Here is a 23,540-nt window from a genome sequence, read left to right as displayed (position 1 = left end):
TCGAATATGGTCTGTTTTAACCTTTAAACCTAAGACGTCAAGCCATTAATTCATTCTGGTGAACTTTTTAGCTAATGTTATGTCAGCTAATATGTACAATCTAAAATCCACGTCCTTTATCAAAGATTCTGTTGACTTGTGTAAAGTTAACAGGATAAAAATAATCAAAATATGTATGGTAAAAATCTGTATTATTCCAACAGAGAATAATACAAAAACAATATAATAATAGTAATGATAATAATAATAATAATAATCATCAATATTGTGTTTATATATTTTATTCCAACAACATTAGTGCGAAAAAATTGCACAGTTTACCCATATACAGTAACATCAGATAAAAAAATGACAGATACAGTATTTTACAATAACAAATTAGCTCATTTTAACAAAAGCCTAAACCTGAGGGGTTATACGTTCACTCTTCACACAAGAGCGGCTTTAGAAAGTGAACTGAAAACACCACATGTAAGTCTGTATGGTGCATCGTTACAAAATGAACCGACTCTGCACAAACAGCAGCTAAGAAGAGCGTTTAGCGCCGCTGGAGGCAGACGCAAAGGAAACTAGACCAGTCACCACATTTTAAAGCACTTAAAGCACAAAAACAGTGATTTTACATGTGATTATTCAGTGAACAGTTAAGTTTAGTTCATGAAACACACTGCAGTGATCACAACATGTTAGAAGATATAAGCCACAGAAGGACAGTTATTGTTTTTGAATTAAATCACAAAAATAACTAAACGTAACTTCAAAATTGCACCGTGTGACGTTTCTGGTGGAGGGGCCGCTACTGTCTGTGAGCAGAATGTTCCACAGTGACACCACCAGGCCATTACAGGTCAAATCTGTGGAGAGGCGACCCACTCACAGCTACAACGCATATTTCCAAAGTAGTAGCTCAGTTGGTGGAGTGATCGTCCTCTGAGCCAAAGGTTGCCGGTTCGAATCCCGCTCCCACAGATGAATACTGCCACTGTGTCCTTGGGCAAGACACTTAACCGCCCTCGTCCCCGGTATGTGTGAGCGGTTTCTTGACGCTTTAAGCCTTGAAGGTGGAAAAGCGCTGTATAAAAATGTGATGCGTGTTTATTTTTAAGTAATAAAAACTCATTTGAATAACGTTAAATGTCAAACTGTGGAACATTCGAGGCAATGCGATAAAATCTCCAAGAAGACAAGTTGATGGCGAACCTCCCACTAGAAGTTACATAATACAACTTTATGTAACTTCTAATGATACAAGAAGTAGTTGAATTAAATGTTTTTTGATCCTGATGCTTTGCTGAAACTTGGCGACGTTTGGCAAATAAAAAAAAGACACTCCTGTATTATTAAAAATCAAATAAGTCATCAACAATCTTTGATATGATCACAGTGAACACCATAGAAAATACATTAACAGTTCTAGAAAACATGTTCATAATTTGTTCTACTTTTTAACCTATAAAGTTTTCCACCTGTTTCACGACAAGGCAAAAAATGTGCATCTCACGGCACAAAACTGCACTAAGCACAAGTGCACGAAAGCTTCACTTCACCAACATGAAGTCACACACATTCAGTGCAGCTACATTCACAAAGAACAACAGTGGAAGAAACTGGTCCCAAACTAAGATATTTTACAGTGACGTTAAGCAAAGAGTCCCCAAATAAAAATGATCAGACTTTACTTTTACGCAAAACTGTGAATGGTTTAAACTGAAAGTGTTTCTAAAAGCTGAATCTTAATGGTGTCCAATTGTGTTTTGTAATTCAAGTTTAAATGACAATACAAAAGCCACTAATGGTCATTTTAATAGTTAGCGATTATATTTGGATAAATCAACTATTACTTCTATTATATTGAGATTTTTAAAAACATTTTAACCAAATAAAAGATTCAAATTAATGAAAATTTTAGATTGTTTATTATTTTGACATTTTAATTTAATAATGCATCTGTGTTTGTAATAAAATGTCATTGGAGTCTCAGAAAAAAATAACAATAATCTAAATTACGATTAGTATAGTCACAGTTGTTCTGATGACCTGTTCCAGCTCCATCTTTCTGTAAAACTCCTGTATTATCAGTGGTGGAATGTTACTTTTACTTCAGTACATTTCAGTATCTGTACTTTCTACTTTACTACATTTTTTTTAACTGGACTGAAAAGTAAAAGTATTTTTCTTTATTGTTTGAAACTTGCTGAAAAGGCCGAGGGTTTATTTTTAACACAGTCGTAGTTTAAGCAAAACAAAAATATAAAAACATAAAAATAGATATAAAAAAAAAAAATCGATTCAGTTTTTTCTGAATCACAAATCTCTTTCAAAATCACTACATTTAACCTCAAGACCTAAAAATATGCACAAAATACTTTTACTTTGTACATCTTTAAATACTTCAATACTTTTACTACATTTTTTCGTGTGATAATTTTACTTTTACTTGGGTATTTTTTGCACCAGTATCTGTAGTTTTACTTTTTACTTAAGTAACAAAATTGACTATTTCTTATGTAATAATGTTTATAAAAATCAATTTACAAAACTATTTAAGGGCTCACAGGGGCTCCACCTGCTGGTCAATATGTTCTATGCATTTGATTCAATATTAATCTCTAGATCATATAATACATAGATTAGCAGGTCATCACTTTCATTCTCTGGCTGGTCTTCGGTGTCTTAGTCATTTGATTGTATTTATTTTATTAACTATTTTTGATTAAGACTCTATTAAATTATAGTTTTCTATGTATTTGTTTATTTTACTACTATATAAATAAAGTGTAGAAGATGAGATGATACTGTTCTATTAGTTCTATTAACCCCACACGACAGACAACTATTTCTTTACCTCGCGCTGAATCCTGAACTGTGCAAAAGCTACAAGACTCCTGTTTGTCTGTGTAATCTCTCAGTCCAGGTCTGATCCACAGCAAAAGACTAAATTAAATTTGTCAACTGGACAAATCGTTGTATGAGTGAAGACGTTTAGCTGCTCGTCCACGCCGCTTCTTCAGTTCAGGTCAGATTACTGCTGGACACGGCCTTATATCTGTCTGAAATGAGGGGCTAAAGACCCTGTTCAACCTTTAACGACCCTGCTATTGTTCTCTTTGTTTTGGGTGTTTTGGGATGGATTTGTAGATCAGTGAGAGATGATGTCTAAGGCCTCCATTCCTGTTTAAGGAAGGGCTGTCTTTCCTAATAAAAAGCTTCTTTAACTCTCCTCTCAAGCCATTTCTTTTCTCTAGCTCAGATCTGAACCTCACTCTCTTATTCTTTCGTGGTCAGTGTCTTTGAGATGTAGATGAACAGCAGACTGTGTCCTGAGCTGCTCTCTCTCTGTTTATTCTCTTATGTAGATGAACAGCAGACTGTGTCCTGAGCTGTTCTCTCTCTGTTTATTCTCTTATGTAGATGAACAGCAGACTGTGGTCCTGAGCTGCTCTCTCTCGTGTTGGTCCATTCTCTTATGGAGTGTCTGTTTAGTTTCTCCAGTGTAACGCTCACTGCACTCTTCACTGAATGGAGTAGACAGATTGCGTTGTTTATGGCTCTGGCTTTTGTCCTGGCAATCTGACCAGAACTGAAGAAGCAGCTTGGATGAGCAGCAAAAACAATTTGTTCAACTGACAGATTTAAACTTCGTCTTTTGTTAAGACTCCTGTTTCACTGGTCTGAACCAAAACAAATCAAACTATTCCCGTGTATACTTCAGTCCGTCGATTATTATAAATACACAAAACATGGATGTGAATATGATTTCCTTTGGACTTCTGTTGTGTAAAATAAATATTACTAGTGTTGAGTATTTATATAAACAGTCAGCAGGTAAAGACATCTAGAGTCTATGCTAAGCTGTTGGCAGTGTGAGATTATACAGCATAAGTATCACAATGAACTAAGCCACTGTTGACACGATTTAACAGTAAAATCCTCCAAAAATAATCTACTCCCATATTAATCAACGACAGAGCCATAGATATACATACAGTTGTAAGGCAGATTCCAACGTCACATTTTGTCCTATTAAAACATAGAGAAATGGCTGGAACAATTGATGCTGATTCAAAACAAGCAGATCACTAATGTACGTCTATAGCTCTGTCAGGTACGGCCAAGAATAGGTTGCGTTCACGTTTTGTCGTTACATTCAAAAGAGCCAGCGGTTTGTAATTGAGAGATGGAAAGGTACAACTTGTGTATTGTTAAATGTCCAAGATTATTCACTACTCCGAGTCTGCTTCTGTGTGACAATATTAAAAGTAAGCAGATAAAAAATGTTAATAATTAAGCCTGTCACAATAATTACTACATCGTTCAATATATGTAAGATGTAACAATATTTTTAGTGTACAGTTGTCCCTCATTATATCATGGTTCACCTTTCGCAGACTCGCTGTTTTGCGTTTTTTTTTAGTACGATTTTCCATGCTTTTTTACAGCGTATGAACGTGCATTGTGTTCTGCGTCCTGATTGACAATGGTCTACAGTCCCTTAGCCAATCAGGACGCAGAACACAATGGTCTACAGTCCAACAGCCAATCAGGACGCACAACACAATGGTCTACAGTCCAACAGCCAATCAGGACGCACGACACAATGGTCTACAGTCCAACAGCCAATCAGGACACACAACACAATGGTCTACAGTCCCTTAGCCAATCAGGACACACAACACAATGTGCATTCATACAGTGTAAAAAAAAACATGTAAAATTGCACACAAAAATATCCACAAAACAAAACACTCTCACAATTGCTGAGATTATCCAGATAATCTTGTCATAATTGTGAAGTGTCTCGCTCAGGAACACAACTATAGAATGTGCTCGGGTGGGATTCAAACCGGCAACTCTTTGATTCTAAACTGTTGAGTTGCTGAGACGACATCACGTTTCCTCGCGTGTATAACAACTATAACGTATCTTCTATTTATTTATATCGACACTGTCCCTTTTCCTTGATTTTAGACAGTGAACGCAATCCATCTATGACCTGCTCTAGTTTGAGTCAATCTGTAACTTAGATAAAAAGGCTCGTTGTGGTAAAGGTGTACCGTCAAAGAGCACAACATAAGGCCATGGGCACCAGCACCGCCAATAAGAAGTACGTGATTCTGTAGAGATGGAGAGCGGAGAAACTCAACATCGCAACAGCCAATGGTAGAGGCAGCAACGAGGCCAAACGCAACAGTTTACTAGAAAAACGGACAAAAAATAAGTTAAGCATCATAAATTCAGCTGGTAACATCAAAATAAATCATTGTTCTACCTTTTGCCTAACGTTTCTGTGTTGCAGTTGATCAGCAACAAGTATGAGACGATGAGAGGCACATAGTGAGGCCAGCAAGGGTCAGGATCCAGCTGTGAGCTATACCTGCACACGAGCATTTAAATCAAATATCACATCACATAATAAAGGTTCTTTAAGTTTAACATTCATTGAGCCATTATAATATCAGGCATTAACATTTTCTCACATTTCTCTCTTGTTTAAACACTGTCAAAGTTCAAACGTGTGTAGATTTATGTTACACTATTTTCTGATCCATGTTATTTGTTTCCTTATCAAAAACAGACCTGGAGTTGTGTTTTGTTTCATAAAGTACAAACCCTTAAACAAAAAAAACACTCTGTTCCACCTTGTGATGTCATCATGTGGTGATACAGAAAGTGCTCCAATGTGTTTTTAAACTCCACACACCTTCACTAGAATCATTTGGATCATTTTAGCGAGTAAACGTACCTGTTAACGTGAAAACTACCACTTCATGACATCATAAAGTGGAACAGAGCATTTTGAGGTTTGGAGATGTAGACAGCCTACAATAAAGTGTTACGCAAACATGTGTGAATGAAACAAAGCACAACTCCGGGTCTGTTTTTGATGAGATAAAAGCATTAAAAACATGGCTAAAAGCTACAAGAGTCAACTTTGCGTAATACAGGACCTTTAATTCAACAAATGCACCGACGTGTCTGACCTTCTTCAAACTGTCTGCTCATATTCAATTGTTTTGTGATTCTTAATATTGCTCTACATATGTTGCGTTACCTCATGTTGCGTATCCAGTGCAGGAGGGAGGGAGCACTGAGGATGAGTGGAACGGTGAAGAGGACGGATAGACAGAGGTGCAGCTGGAGGTCGCCCCTCACCTCCTGTAGCACCCCCTCGGAGAGCAGGGGCGTCCCGTTACACTCAGAGGGTTTGGACAGAGACTCAGCGTCCACACTGCCATTCTCAGACTTTTTGTGCTTCTGTGGAGCCTGGAGAAAGAGACATGAAGATATTAACCTTCTGATGCATGAATTATGAAAGCCTCGGTCAAGATTTTTTTCTGAAGTGTTTTTATTCGTCTCAGGACATGAAACAACATTGTAAAAATGAATTAACTTGTGTTCTATTGTAAATATACAAACACATGTTTCTTTTTATGCTTTGGAAAACATTTCAACATTTTTTGGGGGAAATTTCAACATTGTTTAGGTGCAATGTTTAGGCCTGAATAAGAAAACTAGAGGAAATTTACTTGCAGTTACACCAACTGACCACTGAATTGACCTCAATGGAGTGTGGCAGCAGAGAGCACTCTAGAGGCTGATGTGCAGCTCCACCACATAAACCAATGCATTAAAGAGAAAGTTCTGTTTTAGTAACTGTCCACTGCAGTGACCGCTATGCACCAGAGGGTTAAAAGTCCTGTATTACACATAATATTGTTACCTCCTCAAAAACAAACCTGGAGTTGTGTTTTGTTTCATTCACATAAGGTAAAAAAGGTTGATCCATTGCAACTTTCCAAAAATACTACTACTTTTCATAACTACTTTTTCCTACTAATGTTCCTACTAAAATAAAAGAACGTGTATATGAAACTGTTTAAGTGAAACAGAGTGACGTGGGTTGGCACTAATCCAGCATTTTCTCCTGACTTTTCAACCCTTGAAATTGTTTTACAGCAAAACGTGAAAAGATCTCACCAGATTGAGCATGTGCCTGAGCGACCTCTCCGTCATCTGGAGCCTCAGCACCTTTTCAATCACACACAACACAGAAAAGAGGTCAGTGTGAGAGAGGCAGGGAGAATATTTTTATAAAGACTGCCAGATAAATTGCAATTGGATGAAAAGACTAGGGCTGCATGAGCGATCGCAATCAAATCCACAAATGGGAAATCACAAAGTACCATCATTTCCTCCACAAAAAACTAAATGTCTTGTCTTTTTCTATAGAACGTGGCGGACCCCATAGTTTAGAACTGTACAAACAACTTCTAAAATGTGATTCATACTGCAGTTTTTTGTTAATTCTTCTACACTTGTTTAAAATGTGAACCTAGAGAAAAGAATCGTATTATTAAAACATCACAATCTCAATGCTTGTCAAAAACTACAATTATGTATGTTTCCAAACTCATTCAGCTCTACTTTAGACCTTTATAAATGTTAGAAATGTTTGATTCTGTGAAAGTGGAGATTAGATATTCTAAGAAGGGCATTGTAAACAAATTTTATAGTAAGTGGCAGCCATTTATTGACTTTTTTTAAACTGTCTAAGCCAACCCCCCCACCCCCCCACTTTTTTTTGATGTGTGTGTAGTTACCTTTATTATTATTATTATTATTATTATTATTATTATTATTATTATTATTATTATTATTATTATTATTATTATTATTATTATTATTATTATTTACATGTTTTGTTTTTATTATTATTATTTACTATGTGATGCTCTTCTTATATATTTACAGTCAGGATTTGTGTGATTTTTTTTGTATTATTATTATTATTTTATATTATATTTATTTACTTTTATTTATTTAAGTTTTAGTTTTGTTATATATATAAAAATTAAAAAGGTGTGAATGCATATGTTGTTTTAAATGATAGTGTATTGTAATATTTGTTCACACATTAATAAAAATATGAATAATAGAAATGTCTGATTCTTGTTCAGCAGTTCAAACACAGATACTCTTCTCTCAATATTAATGCACCTGGACGAATTTTCAATGTGCACTTTGAACAGAACTCTATTCAGAATTTGAAAATACAAATCACACATCTAATCGCAATCAGAACACTTCTAAAGATAAAATGGAAATGTCCAAAGTCGTTCGTGCACATACTCATGTCTTTGAGTGAGACTTACCCTGTACAGGTGGAACATAAAGGCAGTGAATATGGACAGAGCTCCACACATGACGCTGCCCAAAACAGTGAGAGACACAGCGACCAGGAGCTGGGTCCACAGTGGGAGTGTGCCACAATCTCTGGAGACTGAGGGTCTGCAAGAAAGAAAGAAAAAACAGTAGTGAAAAATGTCATGAATAATACTGTCCACATCATAAACAAAAATATAAACATGTATACACATAGAGGGTCTGGCCTTAGTTCAGTGACGAAACCATTTCCAGAGCAGATTGATTCAGAACACATCACGTTTACTTCTTTTTTAAATCATTGACTGACTGAGAATATTTTCAAAATCTAAGTATATACGTTGTGGTTTATGTGAGTTGGAGAAGTGGAAAGTGAAGCTCTTTTTTGTTGTATTGTCCATTTTATGACAAACTTAGAAATCCTTTATTTGATGAAATTGTTGTTTAATTCTAATGTTTATAAGTTGGATTCATTTCTCTGTAAAGCCTGGAAGAAGCAGCAGATGAGTTTGTTTAAATGAGTGTTTGGTGTTTGTGACACACGTCTGAGAACTGGCCTGTTGTATTTTATTCTGTTTTATGGTATTTTGTTAATGGAGCCTTATAAGCCCATTAAAGGTCAAGACACAATAATAAAATAAAACAAACAAACAAACAAACTATGGAACAAAGACTAGACCTTTTCATCTTTAAAGTTACGTGTTGGGTTGTGTTGGGACGTTCTTATGATAGTGTTCTTTACCTGTGCAGCAGAGCTAATATTAGCGATAGCACACGGATAGCGATACGCAGCAGAGCACTGCCCCAGAAGGCCACCGCGGCTCCCATCAGGTACAGGAGCAGAGACAGGAGGTAGGGCCACTCCTCTGGGGACAGATGCTCAGTGAGAGACGAGTCTGGGACAGTGGGAGTGAGGGAGTCCATGTGAGGGAGGAGAAGAAAAGACCAGAGCTCCTCAAACCAGCGACAGCTACAGAGAAAAGAGAAGAATATTTATTTAAAGACTCACATGAACAGACTATTAACATAGGAACAGAAATATATTCAACCATGATGTGTGTTTATTTATTTAATATGGACACAGCACCTTGGCTTAAACCAGATACTTATTTAGTTACTTCAAAATAACAAACACACTAATAGATTTTAAAGACTTTAAAGCAGCACCAAGGAACATCTCCCACATGAGCCACATGAACGGTCTCACATGAGGAGGACTAAACCAGGACTAAACCAGGACTAAACCAGGACTAAACCAGGACTAAACCGGGACTGAACCAGGACTGAACCAGGACTGAACCAGGACTAAACCAGGACTAAACCAGGACTAAACCAGGACTACACCAGGACTGAACCAGGACTAAACCAGGACTAAATCAGGACTAAACCAGGACTAAACCAGGACTAAACCAGGACTACACCAGGACTGAACCAGGACTAAACCAGGACTGAACCAGGACTGAACCAGGACTGAACCAGGACTAAACCAGGACTGGACCAGGACTGAACCAGGACTAAACCAGGACTGAACCAGGACTGAACCAGGACTAAACCAGGACTGGACCGGGACTGAACCAGGACTGAACCAGGACTGAACCGGGACTAAACCAGGACTGAACCAGGACTGAACCAGGACTAAACCAGGACTAAACCAGGACTAAACCAGGACTAAACCAGTAATGAACCAGGACTAAACCAGGACTAAACCAGGACTAAACCAGGACTGGACCAGGACTGGACCAGGACTGGACCAGGACTGGACCAGGACTGGACCAGGACTGAACCAGGACTGGACCAGGACTGGACCAGGACTGAACCAGGACTGAACCAGGACTGAACCAGGCCTGATCCGGGACTGAACCGGGACTGAACCGGGACTAAACCAGGATTAAATCAAGACTAAACCGGGACTAAACCAGGACTGAACCAGGACAGAACCAGGACTAAACCAGGACTAAACCTGGTGAATCAGCATTTGAGTTTTGTGCAGTTAAAACCTGAAACATTGCTCCTGAAGATGTGAGACAGACTCAAACTGTTCTTTTTATCTGTGCATGTGACTGAAAGGGTTTTCTTCTGCACTTTTCTCCTTTAATGTTAATTTTGATTTGTTGTATTGTGATTTTAATGTCTTTCTTATTCTGTAAAGCACTTTGAATTACTTTTGTGTACAAACTGTGCTATACAAATAAACTTGCCTTGTCTACTTTATTGTCCCCGCAGAGATTTGTTTTGTCAGCTGTACAAAGGAATGGCATTTCACAGGACACACATCAATCATAACACAACGAGAAGACAGAACGCAAGGAGAAAAATACATAATCAGGACCAAACAGGGGGACATGGTTGAGTTTGTTCAGTGTGCTCTATTGCACCAGAGAGTTCTGTATCGTCATCTGGGAGGGCAGCAGGATTAAATAAAGCTGCGGTGGGTGAGTGTGGTCCTCTGTTACAGAATGTGCCGTGTTATGGCTTTAGAGTTCAGCTGTGAGAGTTTGGGAGATGGTTGGCCAATAATGCCTTGTTTAAATGATTTTAGCAGAATGAGTTAAGTCTGCAGTGAGAGAAATATCTGTGGTAATAGTAGAAATTGTATTAGTTTAGTCATTTCAAACAATTAATCAATAAAGTAAGCACATTCAGCATTTTACTTTGTCTGATAAAAGAGAGAGAACAAGATATCTACAACAAAAAAGAGGTAGGTAGGAGATATACTTTTTATCTCTACATTTTTAATGGTAAGAAGTGTATGTATCCCAGTGTTGTGATAAAATAATACCAGAAAAATATGTTATACAGTGGTCGTTCACTTTCGCTGCCTCGTTGTGTTGCGGATTTTTTTGTGCGGTTTTGAATGTTTGTTTTTTTATAGTGTATGATCGTGCATTGTGTTCTTTGTCCTGATTGGCTGTTGGACTGTAGACCATTGTCCATCAGTCTCCTCCGTGCCGTGTCTCCTGTCCAGTACAGAATGTGTTCAGACAAATTTACATAAACGTTGGATCTCAGTGTGACTCTGAAGTGCTGTACGTTTGCAATTTGTTTTCTCCCCGACAAAACCCACAATGTCGATGAAACGTTCTGCACCGACAAAGACGCCGACGAAGGTTTGAACTTTGAGAGAGTTTAAACGAGAGAGAAATGTGAGAAAATGTCAACGCCTGTGTGAGAAAAGTGTATAAAGTGTGTGGTGAGGGGTTTTACAGACAAAAACAGAGAGAATAATTGTAAAAAATAAAGCTGATACTTCACGGATTTCGCCTGTTGAGGGTTATTTTTTAGAACGTAACCCCCGAGATAAACCAGGGACCATTATTATTAGAAAATACAATGAATAAAATTAAATTTGTATTCCATTTATCAGCAGAGCATCTCTAGTACAGATTCATACCTTAGTAACACATGTAGGACGTAAACAGGGAGGACGACTTTATGAGGCTCAAAGCTTTTGGCCACTGCTTGGCTCATACTTGTAGTTTCTTTTGAGTTCAGGATTAAGGTCAGCTGCCTCCCACAGGCGAGGAGGAGCGTTACAGCTGTGTACACTGGCACTGTTGGACCACAGAACCTCAGCACCTAAAATCAGACAAATATTTTAATTACAATGTCGTTGATGAGGCTTAAAAAGTGAACTATAACATTCTTGTAAATACAAATATACAGAAATATAAAAATATAAATATCCTTGTGCACACCAAGTCAGCTGGTTTTGGAGACGATTGCAGTCTAATAGCTTATTTGTATAATGCTTCAGTTTCATTCAAATATTTTTTCAGTTCAATAGTTCACAAATTTTGCGATATTCATTAAAAACAGTTGTACTTCTAACAATTTTCCCTCAGTGGCAAAATGGACAAATAAATGTTTTGTTTTTGTTATTAGACTTAAAAATACTTGACACACCTGCCCCAGCACTTTGGGTAAAGATGTCCTCACAGACACCTGCAAATGACATTTAGATTAGAACAAGAATCATCTTTTAAACTGTCACTTATTTTGTAGTTTTTACCTTGTATTGGCAGTTGGGGGCAGTGTGGAGCTGAAAAATGGCACTAGAAGAATTGTCTGGGCGACTTGTGTGAAGCATCCCTGAGATCTCTGTCACTGATGGTGCACTGTTTGGACCACAAAAAGTGAAAATAAAACTAAAATGTTATGTGAACATATTAAACAATTATGATATATTCTTTACACTTGAATAAGACCAACCTGACAGTGGTTAGTGAGTCTTCACGAAACCATGGTACTTTGAGTCTATAGACATCAGACAATCTCTCTAAATGACAAATAAACAAGAGCTTAACAAACGAGTTAAATAAAGCACAAATATACAGCTGTTATGACTCTGCACTCACCTTTGGGCATCTTGCAGTGACTGGCAACAGTGATTCTAAAAGCCTGATAAACCTGAAACATTGAAGTCGGGTCATAAGATCAGTGTTGTAATAGAGCTGGGGAATATTGTGATTAAAAAATAAATAAAACGTCCAACCAAACCAGACCTACTGTTAGTGCTTTTTAATGTTTAATGTCCAAACACATGTAACATTTTCTTTATCCCACCCACTTTTCCTATTGGTCAGACTCTGTTATAATCAAATGAGCGACAACAACCAACTGCAGTGAAGCTTGAATTCTCCGAAGTCCAAACTGTGACCTAAACTCTGAGATCTGAACTCTGACTCTTGATTTAATCATTTGCTGCACTGCCCACCTCTGGGTATTAGAGTAACTTTTCATTCATATTCTAATGCTCTGATGTTTGTGTTTAGCTTAGAGTTTACACCTTTTCGTGTTCTTTTAACCGTTTATGTGTTTATGTTGTTGTTCCTGTAAATGCTTTTGTGTGTGACGCTTGGTTGATGTGACGTTTGTTTTATTCGTCTATTAGTTTCTGGTTTGTTTTGGAGACTGGCTCTAGTGAGTTGCGTCTGGGTTATGGCTTAAAGTAGCCCTTGTGCTCAGAAAATAAACAACCAGGAAAAAAATGGTCATGTTTCGTTACACCAGAACGCTCCCCTATGTTTAGAAAAGATGTTTGTGTCTCAATGCTAATGCTAATGCTACTTTTGAGGCATAATAAATATTAAAACACTACAAACAGAAGTATTCTACATATAAAAATAACTGAGTAGTCTTTATTTTAATTATTTCTGTTTTCCGACTGAAACTAACCTGGTGAAAATGCTGTAGTTGAATGGTGTGGAGAAGGCCAGAGGAGCTGACTGTAACATCACTGACAGTCAAACCTTAAAACAAAATAAGTGGTTATAAAATTTTTTAATATCATTCTTAAATTATACGTTTTATAATTACGGAGCTCACCAACTGAAAGCACATGTGGCACAGGTAAAGTTATGGTCTGAGACTGAGACTGCTGTCGCTGCCACTCACACTCCACTGTGAACTGTTTAAGGTTCAACATGGATAAAGCTCAATTCTTGGGGTATGTTTCTCTATATTATTATTGTTTGGGGCAAAATTAAACAGGATAGATAATTCAAATACCTGTTTTCCACTGACAGTCGAGGCATCCACAACCAGATGAGTGAACGTGGACAAGTCATTCAGATCAAGAACCAACACCTGATGAATGTGGGAATAAAGTTTAAGAGAAGGTTAAGGAAAGTAATCAAATGTAATCGAGCTTTAAGCCATGTTATAATGTTACATCATCAAAAACATACTGGAGTTGTGTTTTGTTTCATTCACACACGATTGAGTTACACGTAATATGGGCGTTTAAAACTTTATTAAATACATTAATAATCATTAAAAGTGTGTTGTACCTTGTAAGGAGGAAGGTATTCTGTTCCCATTGACAGATCCACCGCATGTGCACTAATGAAACAGAGGAAGACAGTTCAAATAAGAATCTTTTAATGTTTAATAATATAAAACTGAAATACTCCAAACTGACCCATGTCAAATCAATGTGTTTTAGAGACCCCAGTTTGAGTTTTTGATTTCTGAATCAGATTTTAATTCAGACAGATTAGTACTCTGGTCCCTCGCTATATCGCAGTTCACCTTTTGCCGTCTCGCGGTTTCGCAGATTTTTTGTGTGCAAGTTTACATGCTTTTTACAGTGTTTGAACGTGCATTGTGTTCTGTCTCAAATGTGTGGTGTGGGGTTTTACAGCCTTAAAACATATATAATAGTTGTAAAAAATAAAGCTGATACTTTGCGGATTTTGCCTATTGTGGGTTATTTTTTGAGCGTAACCTCCTGAGATAAACCAGGGACCAGTGTAATGTGATCAAATAATCAAAATGTCTTGGATCCAGAAATCTTAGTCTTCTAGGTCTTACCACGAGGAACCGTTTTTCTGCATGCAGCCGTACACCCAACTGGTCATGTCCTGCTGAGCATGAAAGACACACAATGTGTCAACATTAAAATGATAAATTCAAAAGAGATACACAAGAAATTCATTCATTAAACTTAATTAAAAAGTCAATATCGATACACACCAGTCCACTGCTCCGACAGTAGAAATGGCTGTACGCTTTTCTCCGACTGGACAGAGCGAACAGGAAGTACTTCACTTGTCCTTCCTGTCAACAAATATTGAATTAATGAGAAAATGTTAAGATGAAATAATGTTAAAATAATACCTTTGGTGTGGTGTAGGCCAAACGCAGTGTGTTTACTTCACTCCAGGCTTCAGGGGATTCTGTTCAAATAAGACAATAGTTTATATTTGATCATTTATTGTGACTGTAATTGCAAACATATGTATATTTTGATAAATCGTCACATTTTGATATATTATTTATGTTATATATTTACATCAAGGAACCACTCGTCCATTCACACACACATTCACACACCTGTATACACAGACACTAGGAGTGAGGGGGGTTAAGGTTTATCTGTGGGAGCTGGAATCGCACCTCCAACCTGTGGGTCAGTGAATCTGACCCCTCAACCAATGATGTTTATGTCGAGAGCAGGATTCAAACTGTACATTGTTGCACTGATGCATTTGTTCTGTTGTTAACTAACTGGTCACACATTTAAGAATGAATTAATTAATAAATAAAGTGCCCCCTACTTGCAGCTCATTTTACAGCATTGCACAAAACACAGATCTCATGAGATTTAATTTACCCAAGAAAGAAGCAGTGGTTATCTGAGTCTCTCCCACTGGACTCACAGGATGTCTGATAAAGTGATGGTTCAGTACTCTCATTTTCTTCTCTGGGTCCTCTGTGAACTAAAATAAACACAGATAAACGTATTGTTACTATAAACATGCAGCTTATTTTCATGTACTTTTCTGAGGGTATTTTTTTCATTTCTTAACCTGTCTTGTGGCGGGGTCGAGAAGGTCGAAGAAGGCCCTCACAGTGGCAAGTACGAGCTCTTTACACCTGAAAACACAAGATAAAGTTTGTCAAAATGCAAAGCTGCCAGTCCATTAAAACTGTGCATAGATCACAGACTGTATAAAGAAGTGGACTAAGTGAGTGTGACCCACAACATTCAGCTCAGGTCAAATGAAGCTCATTGAAGCTACGGGTGAATTTGGAGCCAAGTTTCATATTTCGAATTCCGACAGTGAAATAGTCAATTCAGAGCAAGGCTGTTGAAGGTTACACTCCTTCCCATCCGTCAAAACAACACTAGCAAGAGCGACCTTGGGGAAAGAAGGTGCCTCATTGGTCTGTTGTTAATGTTCATATCTTCATTTACGGACAAAAGAGCCAAATAAAAACACCAGCATCATGTAGAGAAGATTAATACGAACATTTTAAGTCTGACAGAGGCAGTTACAGAGAGAGGGTCGACAGGTTTTCGCCCATGCTCACTTCCTATGTGGAACGCGGCGGCTAGGAGGTTAGCTATGTCCAGTTATATAAACAGTCTATGGTATAGATTCAGAATAAGCTGTTTCATTTACCAGACAATTGATAAGTGATCGGTGGAAACCCAAGTACGAGGGACAGCAGTTACCTGTGTGAGAAAAAACAGAAAAGGGGAACATTGTTTTATTACATTTTTACATTTTAGGCTTCAGTATAACATTAAAAACACACTTTCTCATAACTATGGACACAGTTATTTTAGTAAATCAGTGTTTTACAAGCCGAGAGTTTGATTTTGTTATGTGTTTATTCCCATTTTACGTCATGAACAACTGTACTCGAGAAACAAACTGTGTTCTGTTGTAGTATAATTTGTTGTTCTTTATGTTTACTACTTTCTACATTTTAGATACATACGGAAGACATCACATGTATGAAGTAAGACATATGGAATTATGTAGCAAAGAAAAAAGTTAAATAACTCAAACACTAACTAAATATGTTTTGACAAAGCAAACTATGGATATTTTGATGATTTTTTTCATTACATTTTTTCCTTTGATACATAATTGCATATATCTTACTTCATATATTTCATGTCTTCCATATGTATCTAAAACACAGAAAGTCGTAAACATAAAGAAAAAAAAATCATTCATGAGAGGGTGTGTCTAAACTTTTGACTGGTCGTGTATGTGTTTTTCTCTATTTTCTGTCACCCCAAGAGTTACATTTTTATGGTTTTAATGGGTTTTTTTTGTAATGAGATGAATTTCTTACCACCAGTGATATCTTGTGGGGGTCGTCCAAGGAGCAAGGGAGAGAGGTAAGACCAGAGCGGACCTGGAAGTCTCTGTATCCTCCTCCCACCGACAGCACCGTCACGTTTTTGAGACGCTCCGAGTTTAACCACTTCTGCCTCACTGCTCGGTAGAAATCTGAGACAGAAGGAACACAAAGCGAATATGAGTTAAGTTTAAATAACATTTTTATACGGCAAAAGTGGAGATGTTACTGCTTTGCCTGGAATGTTCTACAGTATGGTGTTAAACGTATCTTTTATTTACAGGTCAGATCTGTGAAGAGGCGAGTGTTTTCACCAATAAAAACAGATTAAGATAAGCAAAGAAACACCATCTTAAGTGAGCATAGTAAAATAGAGGAAACAATGACACTTTACGATCAGGGCATGTTTCTGACTCCATCTCTGTAACTGCTGCAGTGAGCCTTGTCATTTTGGTCTTAAATGTTCGTATTAACCCTCTACATGATCCCGGGGTTTTTATTTCACTATTGTGTCTGTAAATCAAGATATGAACATTAATAACAGACAAATGAGTGGTGTGGGCGAGAAGGGGCGTTACCTTCATCAGCCTCGCTCTGGATTGGCTCTTTGGTTGCCATGATACTCGTGGTCGGAATTCCAAATATGGAACTCGGATCCAAATGAACCCGTATAACTGCTCCAGCATCGATGAGCTTCATTTGACTTGAGCTGAATTCTATGGGTGACGCCACACTCACTTAGTCCCCTTCTTTATACAGTCTAGAGCAGGAGTGTCAAACTCAAATTTACAGAGGGACAAAATTAAAAACTGTGACTAAGTCACGGGCCAAACTAAATATTTATTCAAAAATTTCAACAACATGTGCATGTTTTTCAGAAGGGGCGAATTAAATTTGAGTGAGGCGACAGGTAGCAGATGCTAATGATCTTCAACAGAAGTGGTGGGGACAAAACATTCTAGGATTCGTAGTATTAGCGGTGCATGTGTTACACTGGCATGACGGCCAGCGGGCCAGCTCTAATACATATTTGATATGGTCTCGTGGGCCAAATATAATTATATCGAGGGCCAAATATGGCCCGCAGGCCTGAGTCTGACATGTCTGGTGTATGGCACTGACACACAAACACCTGCCTTTCTAAACACAGACGTGTCCCCCAGTTTAGTCTTTAACATGTCGAATCCTCAAGTCACTTTCCACTGTCTTATTTTTAAATATGTATTAATTTTAGCACGACTCAGCACAAACTTCATTGAGACCAGACTGGACATCAAGTAGTGACACAGTGACAACAGTGAGGCTGCCAGGCACTTTTGTGAACACATCCAATTCTTATTTAAAATGTTTATCTGTTTAAATCTATTTATATGTTTGTTAGATAGATAAGCAACAAAATACATATGATATAAAACAATTAACATAAACATAAACATAGCAGTAGTTTCTACAGGAACCCCTGAATAAGGTGCTCAAACAGGTTCAAATGAATGAGCCAACAGGTAATACTAGTGTCAGACTGTGATTCAGGTCTGTCTGGTACTCACTGAGCAGGTACGGGTCCAGCCCCAGCACTGGAGCTACGTGTGGAGAGGCCTGGGTGATGATCAGGGTCACCAGGTTTGGGTTGAATTTGGGTAAAGTGAACAAAGCCCGAGCCACCACTCCCCCCATCGAGTGACCCACCAACACGACGCTCTGAGGAGGAGACTTCAGGTGCTGTGAGGAGAAGACAGAGACTGAATTACTGTGTTTCATCATGGTGCATTTCCTACTTTCTCCGAGCAAGCTTTTGACCTGTGTAAGATTTTCTTATTCATCTCTCTCTAGTTCAAACATCTATTAGGATTTATAAAGTGATATATTCTCTAATTATCATATTTAACATTTTATTAATAATTCACGTATTTGATGGTTTGATTATACAGTTCATTTGGAGCAATGCTTTTCATGATTTTGGAGCAAAATGTTTTAAAAAGAAAAGTATTTCAATATTACAGTCTGGTCTCAAGGATCAATATTTAACAGGTTGGTCAGTGTCACCTTCCACCTTTCTGTCATCGCATCTGTCGATTATATCTTTAAACAAAGCTCTCCAATGTCGCTGACTAAAACTGAGGTAAAGAATTTGTTTAAAGCTTAACTGGGGTAAATGTAGAAGGCGACAGAATGTGATATTTATATGTTGGACAACCCTTCAGCTGTAACACAACCCCACAGCCGATATCCCCCACGCTCTGAACACAGATGAAATATAACCTTGTAGAGCCGCAGAATGGCCTTAATGCTCTCGTGTAAGAAGTGGGTCTGTCTGAGCAAACTGCCTCCGTAAAGCGCCACCAGCTCCTCATTGAAGTCCACAGTGAAGACGTTAAAATGGAGACCTCCATCCATGTTCTCGGCCTTTCTCAAAGCAACAGAGCCCAAGGAACGAGCTGCAGGGGGAAAGAAATGACATATAAACAGTGTTAAATTAGGCTGCATTCAGATTTGGATGCTAACATTTTGATACTAAGGAATAAACTTGATTCTCAGTACTGTCAAAAAGTACTTGGCAATTCCATGGCTGAAGTTATCCAAATTATTTTAGTGAACGTGTGTGGAGTTTAAAAACACAGTGGAGCACTTCCTGTATCACCACATGATGACATCACAAGGTGGAACAGAGTGTTTTTTGTTTGAGAGAAGAATTAAACTTTCAATCTTTATAGCTACAAACATGCCTTGAAAAACATATTCCTTTTGTGTAACTTGGCCTGATGGATGGAGAAGTTTAATGCCATACTAGGTAACATTTCATGCAAAGCAATAAGATCTCAATGGAGGCAGGTTTTGGTATTGAGGACACGAGGAAAACGGTAACAATGACAACAGTACAGTTTTCCTGGCATAGCTACAATATGAGACACAATTTATTTGCAAGGGCAGTACAAATAAAACACATTGTCAAGGGCGGTTCAGTTTCTATGCTGGTCATGTAGCGTCTAATCAACAGAAAGCTTTAGGCTGTCCCCATGTCCTTACACGACCCCAGAACATCAAACAGATGTTGCTTACACTGCCTGGCCAAAAAAAAAAAAAAGTCACCACTAAAAAAAAAGGTCACACACTCTAATATTTGGTTGTTCCGCCTTTAGTTTTGATTACGTCACACTCCTGATCCACTCTCACTATTTGAGCCTGATGAATCCTGGCATTGTCATCTTGGAATATGCCCGTGACATCAGGGAAGAAAAAAATCCATTGATGGAATAACCTGGTCATTCTGTATATTCAGGTGTCAGCTGACCTCATTCTTTGAGCACAGACTGATGCTGAACCTAGACCTGACCAACTGCAGCAACACCAACATATTTGATTAGTTAAAACCTGTTGGCGACTTTTTTTTGGCCAGGCAGTGTATGTAAACAAACCATTTTTGAGGAATTTATAAAATGCACTGTCACTGTTAATAACAAAGTATTCTCGAGTCATCTGGTTAGTTTGTGCTGAACTAACATAGGAATCCCATGCATTTCAAACACGCCCTTGGAGCAAAAGAAAAATTCTGTCGACTGAACAAAAGTTTTTAGAGTGAAGACGTTTCGCCGCTCATACAAGCAGCTTCTTTAGTTCTGGTCAGATTACTGCTGGACTAACAAACAGAAATAGAAGGTGGTTCACAGGGATGTAAAAAAAACCCACTTTCAATATTAACATTGTTTCAAGTGCGATCAAAAAGTGAAAATGATATTATGCACTTGCCTTGTTTGTGACTTCCAGCATTCCCAGGCAGGAAGAGAACCGGGGCACCACTGAGTTTGAGGTTGCGGGTTTCCTGGGCGTACACCCCCTCTCCGTACAGGTAGAGCCCGTAGGCCGGGTACAGTCTGGTCACTCGCCGAGATAAAGACACTCGCTAAAGAAGAAACAAATGCACAAGCCAAGTCATTAAAACAAAATTACATCAGACTTTAAGCTACAAATTGTCAAAGGAAAGTTTAATTTAAAAGTATTTCCCTAAGAACAATAATTGATAAAAGAAAAAATAAAATAATAATAAAATACTACTACTACTACTACTACTACTAGTAATAATAATAATAATGACAGTAATAATAATAATAATAATAATTTCAATTTAATTTTAATTTTCCGTTTTACATGTTAAGCTATTTAAAAGGGATAAAACTTTAGTAAATGGGCTGGGACTCTTATGAAAAACATTTCTCATCTCAGGACAATAAAGGTCAATAAAATAAAAAAATAAAAAAATACTTAAGCCCACTTGCCAATATATGCAAGAATGCTGATACCAAAAATAATCCAAACAATCACTGTGATTTTCCTTTTCATCATAGTACATATAATAAATAAATAAGGCGTACCTTAACCTTAAATAACATTAACAACACATTAATGCTCGCCAGTAGCACTGTGCATTAGTTTAAAAGCTATAATCTTTGAGTCTTCAAGCTCTTTCTTCTGACATAGCCTACTGTAAATCCACTCAAGTGTAGCTCAGTGAAAGGTGGATGTCAATACTGAAGATAGCCCCCAGATGTGTCCCACTTCTGGGCAGATGAACACATTATTCATGCACTACTATTACTATTATTACTACTACTGGGCAAGGCATGGCAAGTTTATTTGTAGAGAACTATTTTTACACAAACTAATTCAAAGTGCTTTACAGTATAAGAAAGACATTACAATCACACAAATCAAAACACAAATAATCACAAATAATCATCATAAAATTAACATTAAAACAGAAGAAACAGAAAGGTGCAGAATAAAACCCTTTCAGTCACATGCACAGATAAACAGAACTGTTTTGAGCCTGGATTTAAACATTGTCAAAGTAGAGGCCTGTCCCACATCTTCAAGAAGACTTTTTTCCAGGTTTTAACTACACAAAACTAAAACACATCGATCCCCATGTTTAGTCCTGTTTAGTCCTGGTTTAGTCCTGGTTTAGTCCTGGTTTAGTCCTGGTTTAGTCCTGGTTTAGTCCTGGTTTAGTCCTGGTTTAGTCCTGGTGTCCCTCCACAGGACACATATGTGAAGTACTTCCTGGTTCTAGACCTGAGCCACAGGACACATGTGTGAAGTACTTCCTGGTTCTAGACCTGAGCCACAGGACACATGTGTGAAGTACTTCCTGGTTCTAGTCCTGACCTGAGCAGCAGTGTTCTGGATGTTCTGGATGTTCTGTTGTGTCTTAAGTCTCGTTTGGAGAGGCCAGTGATCAGGACGTTACAGTTGTCTAACCTACTGGACACAAATGCATGGATAAATCTCTCTAAGTCTGGTTTTGACAGTTTACCTTTGATTTTTACAATGTTTTTTAGATGGTAAAAAGCTGCAGATGTTATTGATTTGATGTGGCTGTTAAAGTTCAAGTCTGAGTCCATTATTACCCCTAGATTTCTCGCCTGATTTGAAGTTTTTAGAGAGAGAGACTGGAGGTGACTGATGACACTTTCTCTATGTTTATGTGGCCAAAGATGATGACTTCAGTCTTGTCTTGCATCCACTCACTGATCTGTTGGACGCAGTGAGTACTACTACTACTACTACTACTACTACTACTACTACTACTACTACTACTACTACTACTACTACTACTACTACTACTACTACTACTCACCTCATAGGTCCAAATTCATAAAACTGTTGCTCGATCAGCTGAATCTAGTTTTTACTCTCATGACACTACTCGTTTTACTAGATCCTTTGTGAATTACGCCTTAGTTACAGCTGAAACACAGTTGTGAATGAACGCCATAAAAACACATTAGCTACACGCCTACTTTTCCCACACAGGTGAAGCTAGCATTACCAGGAAATGCAAATAAATTAGGTTTTGTTTGTGAAAATAGAGCATGCATTAGCTATTACTACTATTAGCTTCTAGCACATCCAGGCTATACGCTGTAATTTCATTCATTTTAGCAGTAATTAGCCTCATACTTACCCTGTACTCTGGATATTCAAACATATAAGTCATGCTGCATCTATTCTCCTCGAAACCGGTGAGTAATTCTCGTAGGCCGATCGCCAGCAGCCCCAGAGCGAGCCCATAAAAGGCCACGCTAACCGCCTTCATGGTCCAAATGTTGTTTTATATTTTACATTTGTTGCACGTCCATGTTTTAGCCGTTCATTCTGCCCAGAGTCACACACGGATCCCTCAGCCCTGTCACCGTAGACCGGACCACAACAGGAAGCGCTCGACGTACGCTGCGCAGTGATGGACGGGTAAACCGGCCAATCAGAAGACAGGATCAGGAAAAGTGACCAATAGGAAAGAGGAGACACCAAATGACGTCATAACACAGAGTGCATGGATTTCTCGGGTTTTGTTTTTTTATTTTCATGTATTTATTTTGAGGTTATTGATGTTAAATACCCAGGTTTTTCTATTCCTTGTCCAGTGTTACATGTATTGATTTTATCTAATATGTGTGAAACTTTTTTTTTTTCTCAATGTATTTATTTTGAGGTTCATAATGTTAAAAACCCAGGTTTGTGTATTCCTTGTATATTATTACATGTATTGGTTTGATCTAATATATGTGAAGCTTTTTTTTTCCCATGTATTTATTTTGAGTTTCCTAATGTTAAATACCCAAGTTCTCCACAATATTTGAAGTTTTTAGTGATTTCATATCCTTTCCCATTTTTGGAAGTGAATCACCTCTACACATTTTCAACTTAAATTCATTAAATAGCTTTCAACAACTCAAATTTGCCTTTAATTACATTCACATAGTGCACATACTACATCCAACACT

At 37.8% G+C, this 23,540-nt stretch overlaps 1 protein-coding gene across 4 annotated transcripts; it reads right to left on the bottom strand.

Annotated features, from left to right (window-relative positions):
* Window positions 1–266: 266 nt before the first annotated feature.
* Window positions 267–22,964, bottom strand: pgap1 (post-GPI attachment to proteins inositol deacylase 1). Of its 4 annotated transcripts, none has more exons than XM_055230510.1 (27): window positions 22,721–22,964; window positions 20,506–20,659; window positions 19,021–19,196; window positions 18,309–18,480; window positions 16,756–16,913; window positions 16,071–16,123; window positions 15,474–15,540; window positions 15,278–15,383; window positions 14,782–14,840; window positions 14,638–14,721; window positions 14,476–14,525; window positions 13,953–14,004; window positions 13,672–13,749; window positions 13,489–13,570; window positions 13,339–13,412; window positions 12,519–12,570; window positions 12,373–12,439; window positions 12,173–12,278; window positions 12,067–12,105; window positions 11,555–11,739; window positions 8,906–9,133; window positions 8,154–8,289; window positions 6,979–7,029; window positions 6,053–6,264; window positions 5,270–5,374; window positions 5,055–5,195; window positions 267–1,054 (listed from the first exon to the last, which is right to left on the bottom strand). In XM_055230510.1, exons 1-26 carry the CDS (start codon window positions 22,850–22,852, stop codon window positions 5,057–5,059), a joined length of 2,817 nt encoding a protein of 938 aa, XP_055086485.1. In that variant the 5' UTR covers window positions 22,853–22,964; the 3' UTR covers window positions 267–1,054; window positions 5,055–5,056. The 4 variants fall into 4 exon arrangements, with proteins under 4 accessions (XP_055086485.1, XP_055086483.1, XP_055086484.1 ...); XM_055230508.1 differs by having other exon boundaries at window positions 14,476–14,528; window positions 22,721–22,950; XM_055230509.1 differs by having other exon boundaries at window positions 267–5,195.
* Between the last annotated feature and the right edge of the window lie 576 nt (window positions 22,965–23,540).

Source organism: Periophthalmus magnuspinnatus, chromosome 21, assembly GCF_009829125.3.
Source record: "Periophthalmus magnuspinnatus isolate fPerMag1 chromosome 21, fPerMag1.2.pri, whole genome shotgun sequence".
Lineage (NCBI taxonomy): Eukaryota > Metazoa > Chordata > Actinopteri > Gobiiformes > Gobiidae > Periophthalmus > Periophthalmus magnuspinnatus.
The sequence above is the reverse complement of the archived record's forward strand: the minus strand, read 5'-3'. Positions and strand labels throughout refer to the sequence as shown.

Bases quoted from the DNA above. Each gene is read 5' to 3' on its own strand.
- pgap1 (XM_033987304.2), bottom strand. From the start codon at position 22,852: ATGAAGGCGGTTAGCGTGGCCTTTTATGGGCTCGCTCTGGGGCTGCTG. The intron at 18,481-19,020 runs GTTATATTTCAT...TTCTCCTCACAG, and splicing joins CCATTCTGCGGCTCTACAAG to CACCTGAAGTCTCCTCCTCA. The intron at 15,384-15,473 runs GTTAAGAAATGA...TGTTTATTTTAG, and splicing joins TCGACCCCGCCACAAGACAG to TTCACAGAGGACCCAGAGAA.